This window comes from Ambystoma mexicanum, chromosome 2p (genome assembly GCF_040938575.1).
Source record: "Ambystoma mexicanum isolate Mex_15411 chromosome 2p, UKY_AmexF1_1, whole genome shotgun sequence".
NCBI lineage: Eukaryota > Metazoa > Chordata > Amphibia > Caudata > Ambystomatidae > Ambystoma > Ambystoma mexicanum.
In genome coordinates this window covers 1,121,439,723-1,121,457,717 of record NC_090923.1, presented here as the reverse complement: position 1 = coordinate 1,121,457,717, position 17,995 = coordinate 1,121,439,723, and the positions used below count along the sequence as shown (strand labels likewise).

Genomic DNA, 17,995 nt, shown 5'->3' with positions numbered 1-17,995 from the left:
CCCAACACAAACATTATATTATGTTTCTGAGAAACAGTTAGAAACTGCACAAATACCTTATCAACCGCAACCACTCAACCATCCCAAACTTAGGTAATCTGCAACAGGATATCAAACATAAAACTAATTACAACTAATATGCCGTGCAAGACCAATCGTGAAAGGCCCACAAACAATCTACAAATTGTAGACAACCAAAGTAATATCCCATATCCAAATCATTTGTTGCAATCCGTCACAGAAACAAAGTGAACCCTCCCCCACACGCAACCATCTATCATATATTTGACGGTTTAACAAGAATTCAACAACCAATGCAAGGAAGGCAATTGGAGAAAACATAGTGCATTGTTCTGCTAATAAACATAAATACATCATGACAAAAGTGGACCAGTCTAGAGCCGACCCCCACGTGTCAAACCAAACAAAAAAGGGAAGGCAAAAAACCGCTAATAATTAATGATGGCCAAACTAAACAGTGAATCACTGATCAGAGAATGCATATAATGAACCCAAAGATCAAATGGACGGTTAAACTAGGATATCTATCAGAAGCATGCTGTACCATACAATGACTCCTACAACCAAGCCATTTCCAGTCTATCTGACAAGGGTCAGCCCCAGACCAGTCCACAAGAACAATCAAGCAATCCCATGAGAAAACAATAGGCCTATTCTTAATTCAGTACAGTCCCAGATATTTAACCCCAGACCCAAAGTTCCAAGAATAGTAAAAACAAGCGCAATATCTGCCTGGTTCTCTTGCTGTCTCAATTGGCATAAAATGAAGACCCATACATTGTGACCCGTGTTATCACAGGTAGTCTGGACATAAGGTATACAGGGTAGGACCAATGAATTTCAGGTCATGTAATAGATCTTCTCAAGTCAACAGGAGCTTCCTACACATTAGAATGAGTGGCATGTTACCTACATACACCCTCAACCCCCATTTAATGAGACTTAAATATCAGATATTGAACGTCACATCCATAACAGTGAGGGAAATCGTAGAAGCCAGGATGAATGACCCCTGATTCAATAAAGATAAACCAGCCAATGAAGCGAAACATCTATCACACGGTGTTCCCGAATTAAATGAAGGACCATTAATCACCATTGGACTGTCAGTGCTGTAGTTAAGCAAGTTGCCTATACTATTAATAAAGCCTGACACCCAGTTGATCTTTGCACCTAGTAGGTGAGCCAATATATATGCATGACCCATCAAACCACCTGACTGTCAATTACTCAATGCATACGTGGATGTGTAAACCAGTTCAGAATTCCAAACCAACAACATGGAGCATATTAAGTCTTGTAGGTTCATATGATGTAATGTTCCTTCATCTAAAGCGCAGGCAGCAAGTTGAGCACTCTGTATTAATCTTGGACACTGCTATATCGGAGATGGGCCATATCACAGCTATTCATTGGAACCCTTCACTTACAATCCAGTACCATTGTATTTCACGAAGAGTGCAGGCCACATAGTAGTAAGGGTACACAATGACATAAATCAGAAATGTATTCAAGTACCAACTGCAGCCTACATAGTCAGTTGTCCACCAGTGCAGAAAGCTGACAATGTGGCCCAACCCCCAAAACCTTCCAGATCAATCAACTGTAGATGCATATCACAAACCAACTTGCCCCAGGTCATCTGGAATCATGCACTGTAATAGCATACCCCAGAAGGTCAACTGGGAACCATGCTGGGTGCATGCTGGTTGTCAGAGTGAGTGTCCAATGTTGGCTCACTGGCAGTCCAAACAGGAGGCGAATAGGAGATCCAAACGGTCCTCCCACTCTTCCATTTACATCCAACTGCATGACGTGGTTGAACCCCTGCAGAGTCCTACAAACTGTCCAGACATCAAGATACTTTGCTACATCCATAAAGTGGCTAACCCATGCCAGCATGAAGAGGGGAGAGCAGGGAATGCTGACACCACACGTAGATTAAGTAATAAGCCAGTAAACGGTTATAGAAGCAGAGAGGAGGTATGCAAGCATTCCATGTGTAAATGTTCCAACAGCTTGTCAATCTGCGCACATAGCACACGCCGCTCTTTAATCCCCAATGCAGTCTCCTCGCCCCACAGCATACCTGCTGCAAGCAACAGTTGATACACCTCCACATAATGAGAAACGTGACTGGATGAGCCGTTAGTATGACCGGTACTGTGCACAATGAGAGTTACCTCTCAAGCCGCAAGGGGCTCTGGATCGTTGCCCTGTGGATCAGGAAAGACGACACCAACTCAATCCTCCCGTGCTCCGCCGGTAATGAGGCAAAACGCATTGCTATTTTCTTTTTTTTTGGGTTTCCACTGTAAGCCACGCCTCTCCGAGGATGGGGGCTCCTAGATCCGATTATGCATGAGCGGCAGGCCGCTGTTCCGGGATTCGCTGCGCCGTCCCCATAGGTGGGGGCCGTTCACGCAGCACGAAACGCGCCGAGTGATGCTCCGCCCCCCCAAGGGTGGGGGCTAACCACTCTCAACGTGCGCGCAAAAAGCGCCTCAGGTGACAGATGTATGGAGATCGATGAGCATACACTGTCCTCACAGAGCCCGTTGCAGTACGTAGAGCACACGCTCACACAAATTACCATCAAGAAACGTACTTCCTCACAATCCACGTAGCCATCGCGTCATACAAGGTGCTTAACTCCGAAACACAATGAGAGGGAGGAATTCTTACGGAGAGTTTAGGCAAAAATGTACTGTATATTTTCAAAGGGAGTCGGAGGTTCTAAAACGTTGTAAATAGCAAAAAAAGCTGGCGGCCATCTTAAAATAGCAGAGTACATTAAGCAATTTCTAATGAATAAAAATAAAATGCTAACTATTTGAAGACTGGCTTGGTGATTTTTTTTTTTTTTAATCAGTGTAGACAGGTCTCCCCTTCTTTTTTCTCATCAGATTAGCAGTTTTAGTATCGTGAGAAGTACTTTCCATTGGATCAAGATCCAAATCGGTTAAAAAAGCCTCTGCAGCCTTACAATCACTAAAAGCATGTACCTGACCATCAATTACCACCTTCAAGATGGCAGGAAAGACCATGTAGTACTTCAATCCTTTTGCACAAGCTTTAACCTTAGCCTTATGAAACGCCTTCCTCTTCTCCAGAACATCTTTACTGAAATCCACAAAAATCATAATCTTGTTTCCACCCCAAGCAAGATCCTTGAGTTCACGTGCTTTCTTCAATATAAGTTCCTTAACTGGAAACCTCAAGAACCTCACAATGATGTCTTGGCCTTTCACCTAATGAAGGTCTGGGACCAAGTGCCTGATGTGCCCTTTCAATTTCCAAGTTCACAGCAGCATCCAGTTTCAGTATTTTTGGCAAGTTATTGAGCAGAAAATCCATCAGGTTACCCCTTTCAGCATTTTCAGGAACACCAACCAGACAGAGATTTTCTTGCTCTGACAGTTTAGAGGCTATTTTTTCATTAGCCATTTTCAGATCTCTGATTTGATCCATCAGTTTCAAAGTCCTCTCATCCACAATTGTAAGATGTTCTTCAGCTGAAGCCACTCTCCTGGTGACTGATTCAAATCTCTCCTCTGATTTAATAAGGGCTATTTTTATCCCCGCCATGTCCTGCTTCAAGTCATTAAGCAAATCCAAAAGCTTGTCCTCTCTGCCTTCTCCTTTGTTCTCCTTGTTTTCTTGTGAAGCTCCCTTCTGCCTTTTAGCTGGCTGGGCAGGTTCAGGAGTACCTGGCACAGACATTTTCAAGTAGGGTTGTCAGTTAAGGAGCACAGCAATCAAGCTACCATTCCCTGGGCTGACAGTGCTAAAATCCACCCTTATTGGACTGTGACTCAAAGATATATGCAAGCCTTCTCCAAAGGATTGGAAAATGGGCTACTAGCGAAAAGGTTTATTCATCTTCTCAATTCGGTTTTAGAAAGGGTATTGGTACACTAGCAGGAGGAATGTTGATCTCCAATGTTGCTGCAAGAATTGGGTTGGCAAAAGGGCGCAAGTCCGGTATATTTGGCGAGCATGGATCTGTCCCTCGCCTTCGATGGAGTCAATCAAATTACTCTATGGAAGAAGTTGGCCTTAATGGCACTCCCGAGTGACATCTTGTATACCTTGATCCATTTACATGAAGGATCAATGATCCGAGTCCGCTTGAGCAACGACGGGCGGCTTTTGGAGCCAATCAAGACATCGAATGGACTCCGACATGGGTGTATTTTTGCCCCAACATTATACAATCTATATACATCTGATAAAGGCCCGGTACTCGAGAATGCTGCCTTTTTATACAACCAAATTTAAAAGGCACGAAATTATGCTGGTGCTCATACGCTGATGACTTTATTTGATAGATCACCGGTAGGACTCCAGCGTATGTTAGGGGCATTTTCTAACTATATGACAAAATCACACATTCTATGCTTCAGTGGAAAAAGATCTTCAATCTCTGAAATCTGGTACTTGGATAAATCCAAATTAGTTATTAAAAATTCAATAATTTACTTGGGTTTCTTTGTAAATGCAAAAGCAACTAGAGCTCAAATATTAAATCACTATCTATCGAAAGTCAAAGTTTGTAGCACCCAACTGCGAGTAGTGGACAACAAATTCAGAGAATTTTCTTACACTCCTGCCATGAGATTTTATAAATTAAAAGCTTCACCGAAAATACTTTATGGGAGTGAAATCCCATTCATTATGGGTAAACTGGATGTGAGCAGGCTAGAGTCAACTTTGCTCAGAAAATCTATCTCCTGCTTACCGAATTGCGTCCCAATAGTAGCGATCCGTTACGAATTTGGACTCCAATCCTTCAAAAGTATTGTGGAGTGGAAATGCTTACAATTATTTCGGAATGTAATTGTCCAAACAGAAAACAATCTGTATAATGATCAACCTTACCGAGAGAAGCAAGGTAGCCCGAAATCAACATTTCTATTGAAATTGATGGAAATCGGTAACATATTGCTGGGTCGGGCAGGTGTATTTTTGATAACACTTACGGTGAATCCAAAAAAGGTAAAACAGCTTTTACAAAATATTGATTGGGCAATGACAGTCCAAAAACTAACCCAATTCAAGCTATATGCTTATATGGTCTCGTACTATAAATATATGGGGTCTATGGAACCATACTTGTATCTTTTTCCCAATAGAGGGTGGAGAAACTGTTTAAGATTCAGACTCGATGTCATGCTCACAGGAGAAATAGTTGCTGTAAGAACAAAACCAGTGAGCTCCTCAACAACCTGCAGTCTCTGCAATGTATATGCGTCTAAACAAACGTTGAGACATTTGGTGCTTGTGCGTCCCGCTTTATTGTCCAGGAGATTCTTATTTTTCTAGATTTGTGTCAAGATTTGTGTCAGATGTATCTAATGTGGATCTAGAACTAGTCTGGAAATGCATAGTATTCGATAAGCAAGTTCCGCTGCAATTGGCAGTAATCAGATTCCTGAAAGACGAATGTGACTTATCATAAACCGGTTATATTATTGGACAGTCTTTTTGTAGTGATATTAATTCTTTAAAAAAAATGTTTTCCCAGTAATCAGTAACACAGGTCTAAAAGTCATGAATCTTCTCTTTAAGAGTTAGTAATTTTGCACTCTTGAGTATTTTGTATATTTTGGATATCCTGAATTGTTAAACTGTTTGTTTATATGGAGGATTTTAGCTTGTCTGCTAAAATACAGGTTGTAGGACATAGCAACTAAATATTAATATATTAGAATGATTTGATATTATTAGTTCAGGTTCAGTTTTCGTGTACTTAGACTGTCTTACTGCTCAATACTGTTTTTTTAATTCGATTTGGATTGGAATTCTGTCAAATTTGGTACAAGAAATTGTTTACTCCTCTGTATATTCTTTTTCACTCTGTGATTTTGTTTGAATTTCAATTGTTCGTTTGTAAAGGTTTTTTAAAGCCATATACAAATGAACAAAATAAAAAATTAAGCGCGTTATAAATACGCAACTAAGAACTATTCCGGTAACAGTTCCTCGATTGCCCCGGGCTGTGTGAGCGCTTTAAAAATGCAACTAAATAGACAGCCTAGGCTGTCAATCGCACAGCAGGGTGACTTACTTTCAGGACAGCCAGCCGGCCAATCGAGACTAGTTTCATTCAGGCACTCCTAGAGACAGGAGTTTCGGGAACCTCCCTCGCTTCCTGCCCTTCCAGACCATCTGGAGCCAGGGGGGCTTTCCTGGCTGAAGCCCCCCAAAGGCAAAACGCTCAAAGGGCTCAAATCTGTCTCAGCTCAGAGTAAAAGCCAAAGACTGTACAAACAGGAAATGGTGAAAAAAGAAGACTGGGTCATTTTTTGACAAAATGGACACCCATGGGTGCTGTACTGTAGCTGAGAGGTCAGCCTGCAGTAGAAAAGCACAGTGGTAGTAAAAATTAAACCACTGCCACCAGCCGTTTAGTGAGGGTAACGGAAAATGTTACATGTGAAGATAGGATAAGGGACTACTAAGTAATCCCCCAGCACTCCACATAAGATGGTGTGTGCTGGACCTACAAAGGAAAAAGGTAAGCAAGATCATTTTCATCTTGCTATTCTTTGGAACGGTAGTTTAACCAAGAAAAGGTATTTAAACCTTGACACTGCACTGAAGGCACTGTCACCATACAAAAAGCAGATGCCTATGCAGTTTTTCAGACTCCAAAAACAGTGAACTCCAAATCTGGTAAAAACACATGAGTGAGAAAAAGGTCCCACTCACTCAGGAGTTCAAATTAAAAAGTCCAGCGAAAGAGCAGGGGGTCTCTAATGTGGGAGGAAATTAGCACAGCAATGAATATTCTCCCTTACACTTGCTAGCTGGATGAATTTTGTGTGCAGCCTTGACCTGTTAGGACCACCTCTTTACATTTGAAACTGAGCTCTGGTGGGTACAAAGTCCGGAGGGAAGGGGATGCTCGGAACTTAGTGTCTCGTGTTGCTGTTGGGTTTGTGCTGTCACTCCTTTCTACTAATGTGTTCAATACACCAGAGTTGAGTGATACTTTTTCTTCAGTAGGGAGGGCATGGGAGGTGTCCCTCTTGAACCAGAATTGTTCCAGAATACACTGTTTTGCATCAGGCTCATGCCCCTGTTCCGTGAGCTCCCAAAAGTATGGAGGAAAGGGGAGACTGCATAAGAATAGTTGTCCCTGTTGATTAACTCCTAGGATATGGACTAAGTGAAGCAGTGACGAAACCCTGTCCCAAGTTCGGCTACAGGTGGGGGCAGCAAACTGGCTCCAGGAAAGGATCCTCTTCAGGCTAGAGAGCAGCTGATGCAGGTGACTTTTCCATGAGCTGCAAGCTAAAGACCTGCAGAGGCCCAAGCTCCAACTCCACTGTCTGTTGCTGCATAGAGGCCTGGTCAGTGAATGGTCAGCCCACGGGAGGGTCCCGGCACACTTAGGATATCCACCAACGGCAGGCTACTCCTGCAGGCCTGGTTGATGCCACCCATGCAGGGGAGGCACAAATTAAGGTCTTTCGTAGTTTTAGCAGAAGTTCCTCTGTAGATTGCTTGGGCCATGCTTTCCTTCAGTGCAGTCATCTTGTCTTCGGATTCTTGGCTATTGTGGGAAATCATTAGATTGCTTCAGATGCTCTCCTTTTATCTGAATTCCAGGCCGGGGATGCCTGAGCCCGCAAGCGGAAGGATCTGCACTATTAAAACTGTCAGCACATGTCCAATCGTGGACAGCCAGCCCCACATCTGCCTAGCAACATATATACCCTGGGAAAGTGTGGTTTGGGACTAGACTTTCCAGTTCCCAGTTTCAACCGGTTCATCCACACAAAGAACTTAACTTACCTGGGACTCCACGAACATCCATGCTCCTATTTTAGAGAGGAGACCGGAAGACTGCTAAAAAGTAATGGGGCCAAAGGACTGGTCTTAAACCAAGATGGAAAGCCATTTTCAGACTCTGGTACCCAAAATTGCATTATTGCTGTAAAAAGGATGGTGCAGGGAAATGCACCGGAAAGTTGTAGAACCTGGTTCATTGCCTAACATACGGTCCTAGGCATATCGCAAATACATCTCCCAGCACTAGTAGCCTTGGGTACAGACTGGTGTCCCCAAAATAAATGGGATGAGCAGTTAAGTGAAACTAAAAAGGCTTTACTTACCTCCAAAGGTGAGCCAGGATTACTGGGCATAGACAAATATATGCTGGGAGCGGCGGCAAGGGTCCTGTTGAATTTAATGGAGTGAATGCTGCAAAAATAAAAAATGTCCCTAACTAGATAGTATAATTTTCTACTTCCCTTCCAATGTAATATTGTGGGGCCCCGCTCACATATAAGCAGTGGAGAGAGATTGGCCTCACTCTCGACTGAGGAACACATAACTGGGGAGCTTATGCTGCTCTGCTAAATTCGAACTGCATTGTGGCTGCTGGTCACAAGTGCCATCTTCACCCTAATATGCCTTGAAATAAATCTCCTGTAGCCGTTTGCCTTGAAGGACCCTCCTGTGTCCTATCCTGCAGTCATCACTCTTAACCAGAGCATCATCTGACCTAATCCAGAGGGTCAGCATTTCACTTCAATGCTGCTGTCCTTTCCACCGCTTTGCGAGTTCTCTTAAGGGTACCTAAAGCTTTTTAGCATTGTGGGTCTTGTACAACAACCCTGGAGGTCTTTCTTCAGTCCCTGCATCTGCAACTGGCCCCATGATAAAAAAAAGTAAATCCTGACAAGATAACCTGTGGTTTCTGGACTCTGATTCCTTTAGCATCCTTGACCACTCGGGGTCAGTTGTTTTTCAAAGAAACAAGCTGGGGATAGATCTGTCTTCGGCTAGGGCCTCCCTTTGGAACTGCCTTCCTGCCACCTTGAAACTTGAGAACCATCTACGGTTCCAGAAGCTCCTCAAGACCTTCCTCTCCGCCTCTGCCTTTGCCCCTCTTCTCCCCTGCTTTCTCTCTCGGCACCGTTGCACCTGGCCATCCTCTGTCCTTTGGGCCCAAGTACCTGCTCACCCTGCCACCCTCCTGCACTGCCTCCTGGCCAGACCTTGCACTGGGGCCTGTATCTGTACCCATACAGTTCCCCCCCTCCCCCCAACTCTTCTTCTGCACTTATCAGATACACCCTATCTGACTAACCTTCACTTTGCCACTCGCAGTCTGCACTACCACTATTTTTGATCACCTTATTTTTTTACTTATTTATCTTGTTCTCTCCTATGCTCTGCACTTCCAATTTCTCCCCCATCCCATGCACTTTCCCCTTTTCCGTTCCCCATGCACTTGTGCGTTATCAATGTCACTGGGCCTAGTAAGATCGTTGTTTTTGTTTTCTCCCCTGTTCCCCTCCCTTTGCCTGGTCGCGCTCTGAAACACCTGTGTACAAGCACGATGTAAATAAAATATATCATATCACTACACAGCAATCTTTCCCTCAATGTCCCCTGCTTTTCAAACCTGGGCAGGGATCTCCCCTGCTGAAGTCCTCCATCACCAGTTTGAAGATGGCCTGTTCTGCAGTTCCCCGGTGGCAACTGTACAGTAATTCCTGTTTTTTGTCCTATAACCAGTCGCTGCCTATTGATTTTAAAACGTTTGCCTACAGGAATAAAGGCCACACTAAACATTGTTGGCTAAATTACCTCTCTGTAAAATGATGCTGCTCTTTTAGAGTGTATTTTAGGGAGAAAAGGTTGGTTTGTATGGTATTTCGTTTTTTTAAAGTACCTCTATTGTAGATCTAACATCTAGCACAAGTTTGTAGAGTACATTTTCAATAATATACTTTGACTTTAATTTATTGTTTGCAAGCTGTACTTTATTACCACTCCCCCCTCGTCCTGAGTAAAGCCATACTGCTCAGTGATCCTACCATTGTGAGAATCAGAAATATCTGCGGGGAAACGCGCTTTTCCTACTGGTTATGTTCACTTGTGAGGACTTCTGGAAGATCTTAAGTCTGTTTCTATCAGTGGTTCTGCTCCTAGTATGACTGTTGCAAAAGCTACCACTGCTGTCTGTTTTTGTATTTTGCATTGCTACTCCCTCAGACAATTCAGCCTACTGAGATCTCATGCACACCTTGTTAGAGCCATGGCTGCTTCATGGGCCTTTTAGAGACTAGTCCTCTTTAAGATATTGCTGCATGTCAGCCACATGGGCAACTCGCCAGTTAATTTGTAAGCACTGTGCCATGGATGTTGCAAGCCTCAAAATGTGCACTTGCCGTTTCCAGTGATAATGCACTCTTGGCGAGTAAGAAATAGTGTGCAGTGTACATGTTGATAGTTAAGCGGGTGAGCGTCCCTCTAGAAGCCAGCAACTTTGGATTTTTACCCCTGGATGTTGGTTCAAGAGCCAATTTTAGTTTTGGAAGGTAGTCCTGTGATGCATTTGTGGATATTTGTCTTAACGTTTTCAGTATATTGCCATCTGTCTTACGTTTTAGGGTGTTTTGTAGTACAAAGGTATGGAGGAAGAGACTACTCATAGTAGTAAGAACATACTGCTCACTAATGACTATACTCTTGTCGATGGGGCCCTTTGGGCACTTAGTGGGACAGAGGGTGGGCTCTGAAGACCCAAACTGTTTTGCTAATAACAAAACTGATGGTTTAGTGTTAGGCAGAATTGCATGCAGTTTCCTCTGGGACCACCACACACAATTAGGTCTACAGGTGTAAGCAAAACCAACCTTTGGTATAAGTCTGTACTACATAGTTTTTGGTAGCGAGCTAAGCAGCCAGGCTTATCTCAAGAGGGAATGTGAGCAGTAAATGATGTTACACAGAGGTCTTACAATCACAGTGGTTCGAGTCAACTTGATATTATACACAAACTTCAGTACCAAACCAATACGTTTCTGAGTAAATTAGGCTCCCCTGCAGTAGGAGCAAAATGGCATTTCAGTTACTTTAAATTGGAGTAAAACAAGTTAATAAAATGGATCAGAAATACTTTATTAGGCAGTGCAAATAGTTTCAGTTCACTAGAAGTCAATTCAATTCAATAGGCCTAGGCCAAAGTCAATGGACCAGTGTCTTGGATAGGAAAGAGCAGTTCTGGTAATAAACGGTAAGGTTTTTGCCAAAGTTCTCAAAAGTAGTTTGTACGAAAAACAATCATATGTTGGGTCACAAGCTGATTAGGCCTGCAAGTTGGGAAAGTTCCACAAACTTTCACTGCAAGAGGTAAGGTCTCTCGGGTAGGCACAGAACCTTAATATGAAGAAAAAGATGCAGCTGAAGACGTTGGTTCCTGGGAGTTCCTGCAGATCTCGCTGTTCCTGAGCCTCAGTCGTGGGGGCAAGAGGGAGGATGTCCGGGGACTCCTGCACTGCACAGGGACTGGTCAAAAAATCTTGCAAATGGAAGATCTTTGGTTCAAGTAGCTGTCGTCAAGCACACAAACTGGTGTCCCTCTCCCTGGTTAAACCTAACCAGCTCAGAGAATGGTATCCAGGTGGCTTACGAGTTGATTGGTCCCACCAACTCAAAGGAAGAAGTCGTCCTTGAAGGGGCTTCTCTGTCGGGGTGAACTTGGCAATTCGGACTTGCAGCAGGGCTTCACCGGGCAAACCAACGGTCCAGGAGTTGCAGCAGCTGTCCTCTTCAGCACTTCTTTGGTTCTTTCGTAGGAGTGGTCGACTCTGCCTTCCAAGCCAAGAGACTTGTCTTTTAAACAGTTTTCTCACTTTCATTCCAGCCTAGCTGTCACTCACCCACCAACAAATTTACTTTAAAAACCGCCCCAGATGATCCAACTCCCTATGCCCGTCAGTGCCTAGATTTGCCCTAAAAAGAGCAGGAGGCACTAGTTTCACAGTGCTTGCCTCCCAACTTTGGAACACCCTACCACTCAACATTAAAACTATTGAGTCCTTTCCGATCTTTAGTAAACATGTTATTGGCTGGTTACTGAACAAAGAATAGCATTTACCTTCACTTTCTAAGATCTTCAACTCCCTAAGGCCGTAACCATGCCTATATTATATGTAAATTGTTGCACCATGTAATTCATGTTAATTGCTGTACTATGTAAATGTATATCTCATGCCTGTAACCGCTTCCTTAAGCGCCCTTCTACCTACGGGTCCGGAGCGCTATACAAATAAATAAAACAAACAAACCCAGCAGGGTGGCTGTCCTTGCCGGACAGTCAGCCAGCTAATCACGCCAGAGTGCATTTGGGTCTCCTAGGAGACTAAGCACAGGGAGTTTTGGGCACCTACCTCACTTCCTGCACACCCCAGACACTCGGACGCCAGAGGCGGTCTTCAGTCCCAAAGGCATAGAAACAAAGGGACCAAACCTAGTTTGGCGCGCATACATAAACACTAGATGACCTTTCCAAAAGGAAATGGCGAAAAAAGAAGACTGGGACCTGTTTAAACAAAGGGGCTTAAGAAGCCATCTTAAAAAACATGGCTCCCATGATTTGTAGCTACCAGTGTTCACAGCCGGGGAAAAATCATGGTAGTTCGTTGTAAAACCACTGCCACCAGCCATTTCAATAGGAAAGGGTAGCATTTGACTGCTACATGAGTTTATAGACACGGGATACTATTTAACCCCTGCAGCACTCTATTGTAAGATAATGTGTGCTGGGTCTAGGAATTTGGAAAGACTAGTAAAGTCAATTTCATTTTACATTCTCTGGGTAAACAGTAGTTTATCCCAGATAAGGTATTTACACCTTTGGTAAATCTAAAAGACATCCCTGTGTCACTGCACTGGAGGTGCTGGGTGACGCACATGACAAGATGGCGGCAGTGGAGTAAAACCCCATGATCAAAGAACACAAGAGTAAAACACGTATCAAAATACATGAGAGAGTGGGGGGGAAAAAACTCTCTCCAGGTAAAAAAAAATCAAGGCCTCAAAATCCAGCAAAGTTGCTGGGGGTCTCTAAGGTGAAGGGAATTAGCAAATTTATGAGAATTCTCCCTAACTGTTAGGAACATGCGCCATGAAGTTTACTTTTGTGGGCTTTTCTGCAGATGCAACCCAGCACATTTTCTCATTAAAGTTGCTTCCCAACTATTGAACGGGATTTTTGCAAAAGCATGGAGGAAAGAGCACTAGGGATTTAGGAGTACAGTGGTCACTAGGGTGAGTAAATTGTTTGATACCTGCATACCAGGTTGCCAAAACAGGGTGAGCTGTTTGTATTATTATTTATTCGGAATTTGTAAAGCGCGCAGCACCCCAAGGGCATTGTGGCACTTGTTACATACATAGCTTAGTTGCACATACATGGTCATACGAAAGTTTACAGGCAAAGCGATAATGCACATATTTACAGGACTGTTTCGAATATGGTTACATTTTACTGTGCAAGGAGTGAGATCTTTACTTTCCTACAGAATGTAGGGAGTGAGATTTCCGCTTTGATTTCTGTGGGTAGTGCGTTCCAGGATTTGGCAGCAGTATATGGGAAGCCTAAGCCACCAGCTTTAGCTCTATTGATCCGTGGGATGTGGAGTTGGTTGGTGTATTGTGTCCTGGTGGAATGTGAAGAGGAGGATTTGGAGATAGTTTCAGATAGGTATGAGGGTGCAGAGAGAGTGAAGCATTTGTGTGTGAGGGTAAGGATTTTTAGGGTGATATGCTCTTTGACTGGGCGCCAATGAGCTGATTGTCTGGGAGATATGCTCTCTTCTAGGGATGCTTAGGGCAGCACAGAGAGCATTGTTCTGAGTGACTTGTAGCCTGTTTAGGTTTTTTGCCGATGTGCCTGCCAGGAGGGCATTGCAATAGTCTAGTTTGGCTCCAATGGTTGCTCTAGCTATTGATGGGCAGTTGGGTCTGGATAGGTATGGTTTATGGCGTTAATTTGGTGGTATGTGCGGAGGAGGACGTGATCGTGCTAACTTGTCTGGTCATGGTGAGGAGTCTAGGTATACTCCCAGTGCTTTAACGGCTGCAGATACTAGGATAATAGTCGTCAATGGTAAAGTTGGCGTATAATTTATCAAGTTTGGTTAGGGTGTTCTTTAGGCCTGATATTATGATTTCTTTCTTGTCCCCATTGAGGCAGAGGCTATTTACCGCCATCCAAGCCTGGATGGTGGAGCAGATCTTAAGGCGTGCCTTGGCGTCTTTGTAGTATGAGCCTGAGAGGGGTATAAGTACTTGTGCATCGTCAGCGTACTTAGTATACGCAATGCCAAGTGAGTCAAGCTTGTCGAAGAGAGGCTTCGTGAACAAGTTGTATAGTGTGGGAGCTGTGCAAGATCCCTGAGGGACTCCGCAGTTGATTGTTGTGGGTGTAGCGTTTGCTATATCCAAGAAGACTTTCATGGGTCTTCCTTCGAGGAAGGAAGTGACCCATCGCGCTGCTTCTTTGGAAAAGTTAGCTGAAATTGTAAAGTGTGATATGAGAGTCTTATGGTCAACCAGGTCGAAAGCGGCTGAGAGATCTAGGAGAAGCAGTAAGGCTGGCTTGCCTTTGTCCATGATTTTGGTGATCTGGTTCTTTAGATCCACCAGAGCTGTTTCAGTGCCGTGTCCTTTCCGGAACCCAGATTGCCTGGTCCCTAAAATGGAGTGGGTTTACAGGAAATGATGGATTTGGCTGAGAGAGGCTTTGTCCTGTAATTTCAGGAGGAATGGCACTGTGGTTATCGGTCGTAGAGGGTCGAGTCTTTTTTTTTTTTTTTTTTTTAAGGAGTGGGCGGACCCAGGCCTCTTTGAGGCTGGCTGGGATAATGCCCGATTTAAAGGACGCATTGATGAATGCTGTGAAAAGCGGAGCGAAACGGTCTGCACAGTCCTTTGAGCTTCGGTGGGCATATGTCCCCTTTACAGGGGGAGGTTTTGAGGTTTTTGAGTAAGTTAATAATTTGTTCAGTGACGTCCCTGAAGGAGAACTCGGGTTTGGTGGAGAAGGTTGAGGCGGGAGTAGAATTTGTTGGGTTGGACCCAGTCTGCAGTGGTAGGGTTTTGCAGTGGTCCTTAATTTTTCTTTTGGAGGAGGTCAATTTTGTGTAGCATGGCAGATTGGATACTAGCACACCATGCTTCGTCTTTGACTATTTCATCAGGTGTATTGGGTGGGGAGATTAGCTCATTGAAAATGTAGAAGATTTTTTTAGAGTGCGATTTGCAATTGGAGATGCGCGTGTTGAAGGCGTTAGCTTTGGCTGAGGTGATGCTGCTTTGTATTGGTCGGAGATTAGGTTGAACTCGTTTTTGGCACTGTCATTTGGGTTGGTTTGCCAATTTTTCAGAGCTACTCTTTTGCATGAGCGCAATGACTGAAGTTCATCAGTGAACCAAGAGTTGGAGTGTAGAGGTTTCTCATCTTTTTTTCCATTCGAGTGGTGCTATTTCGTTAATGGCTTTAGTGATAATATCCTTGTAGATTTCTGCTAGGGTGTTGGGGTCGTTGGCGAATTGGGTGCTAGTTCAGGGCTATTGAGGTAGGCGCAAGTTATCCTTGTTGAGCTTCTTGGAGCTTCTCAGTTGCGCTGCAATAGCTGCAATAGCTGCAATAGCTGCGGTGAGAGTTTCTGGCGATGGGTATAGTGAACTCGATGCAATTGTGATCAGTCCATGGCAAGGTGGTGTTCGAGGTGATAGGAGCGAGGCATTTATGGTATGCGATCCAGTCTAGGATGCAGCCTTTTGAGTGTATGGGATTTAATACTTTTTGGGTGAAACTGAAGTCATTAAGTTCCTTGGTGACGGTATCAGCAGGTTTGTCTTCCTCATCCTTGAATCCCCAGTTGAGGTCTCCTAATAGGAGGGTCTTTGTGGAGCTTTTGATATTATTGCTGAATATGTGGATGAGGTGTTCCTGAGAGTCTAGGGGGAGGACTGGGGGGGCGGTACAGTACGTGAATGTTGATGGTGCTGTTTGGTGACAGTGTCAGTTTAGCAGATGGGTCAGAGTTGCTGTTCCAGGAGTGACTGACCAGGCGAAGGTGGAGACTCTTTGTAGATGAGAGCTACTCCGCCTCCCATTCGTGCTAATCTATCTTGTCTGAGAATGGTGAAACCTGGAGGTAGTGCAAGTGCGACAGCGGGGCCAGAGGCTTCATGTAGCCAGGTTTCTGTGATGGCTAGTAGATCAATGTTGTTGTCGGTTATGAGGTCATGAATCTCAGATGCATGCACTGGGAGGGAGCGTACATTGATGAGGGCACATTTGATGTGGGCGGGGGTGTGAGTTTTTTTGTGGTGGTGTGGGTGGAGTCTGGTGTGTCTTGTGTAGTGGCGGTGTGGGGCCGGATGTAGTTGGTGGGTGGCTGTTAGCATGCGTTTGCGTGTTCGAGGCGAGGGGTGAGTTTATGGGTAGAGCGGAAGCCTAGTCTAATATTTCTGAGTGCTGTGGGAATGGGTTGAGTGCTGTGATTTGCAGTCAGTGTACAAGCTCTAAGTCTTTCCAATCTTTCCAGTCTACAGAAAGTTGTGTTGCATGGTGGGGCAAAAGGAGTGTCTGCTAGTGATGGGTGCGTATGTAGTGATGTATCCATGGCAGTGGGTTGAGTGGGAGTGGTTGCAGAGCTTAGCAGTGCTTGTTTAGGATGGGTGAATGTAGTGAATGGTGAGAGAACAGAGAGTATGCTAAGGAGGGTGAGCAGCATGGTAGGAGAGGCGGGGAGCTTGCTGATGGACATCATTGTGTGCAGGGGTCCTTACAAACAACAGTAGGCAGATTCGATTTTGCATAGGGGGCCTAAAAAACAGTAAGCAGATTCGACTTGTACAGGGGGCATGAATACATCTAGGTGCACAGTAGGCATAGATTCATACATCTTGGTTTCAGCAAGTACTAATGCATGAGTATGAATGATCAAAACGAGAAGGGCACAGATGCAAGAGCGCATAGGACCAGAAGGACAACATGAGCGCATGTGCAATGCGGCAGTCAATGTGGTAACAAACCGCGTAGGCGTGAGGCAGCAGTTGTGAGTATGGCAGCAATAGGGGCAGTAGTAGACGGTATGGCCATAGGTAGCCAAATAATGGGGCAGCAGACAATGAGGTAACGTTCAGTTTGGCAATGCAGCATGACAAGCGGCTGATAGGTCTGAAAGTATTTAAACAGGAACGTTACACACAGTGGGGTAATACAGGAGGGTACCTGGGATTGACGCAGGGGGTTGGTCCAGTTGCTGAGATGACCAGACCGTACTGCGATTGAAAAAGGGGCACGTAGATTATTGTAAGTCCATGGGTCGTCTGTAGTAGCGAACCAAATGCGTGGTCCGGGCTGGGGGCTTACTGCAGAGGGGCTGGGAGACGCGGCTTAGTGGGCTCTTGAAAACTGAAATACCTGTTGTATGGCGTCTTTAGGAGAGAGGTTGGTCAGCTGAGGAGCAGGATTTTGCAACATGAGTCGTCAGTAGATATGGTTATGGATTCGAGTGACTCTAGCACAGGGTTCAATAAGAGTGTTTTTTTTAGTTGTGCGTTTGTGCTTGATGTGCTGGCTTTGGGGCAGTGCGAGTGGGAATGAGCCTGCATGATGCTGGAGGCAGAACTGGTTGGTAGTGGGAGCCTACGTTGAATGCACTGGAACTTTAGTGGACCTAATGTTAATGTCCTTTTTTCACACGTGTAGTCACTCTACTCACAGCTTTCTTTTGATCGTAGATACCACAGGGCAGGAAGTATGAGAAGACTTGGATTCTGTCAGCCATCCAGAGCGCCTGCACTGTTCCCTTCATCCCTATAGAGGTAAGTTTCCTTCCATCTGTATTTTTAGTGGGGAGCAAAGCACACTTTGCATATTGCTTACTCGTCATCCTTCCATGTCTTTTCAGTTTCACTTTGATCGCATGAGAGCAGAGTTTTATGTGGAAGGGGAAAACGTTGCAAAAGCCCTGCAACAACTTTCGAGAAGGATCACAGATAAAGATGACAACAAGGTATGGCACAGCCCTTCTCCATTTAATTTTATTTGCTTATATAGCACGCTGAACCTGAGGTATCTAGGCGGCGCTTGACTTAAGAGTTAGACAGGTTATACATAATGAGGTACAATGGGTACAAGCGAATATAC

The 17,995-nt window shown here is 44.5% G+C and overlaps 1 protein-coding gene across 1 annotated transcript in view; it reads left to right on the top strand.

The window, feature by feature from the left end:
- The window catches only part of NXF1 (nuclear RNA export factor 1), a 537,434-nt gene that overhangs the window by 156,325 nt on the left and 363,114 nt on the right, over positions 1-17,995 (top strand). Inside the window, exons 4-5 of the mRNA XM_069645157.1 lie at positions 17,587-17,670; positions 17,757-17,861. Of these exons, the coding sequence (XP_069501258.1) occupies positions 17,587-17,670; positions 17,757-17,861 (189 nt within the window). The remainder of the gene's footprint in view (positions 1-17,586; positions 17,671-17,756; positions 17,862-17,995) is intronic.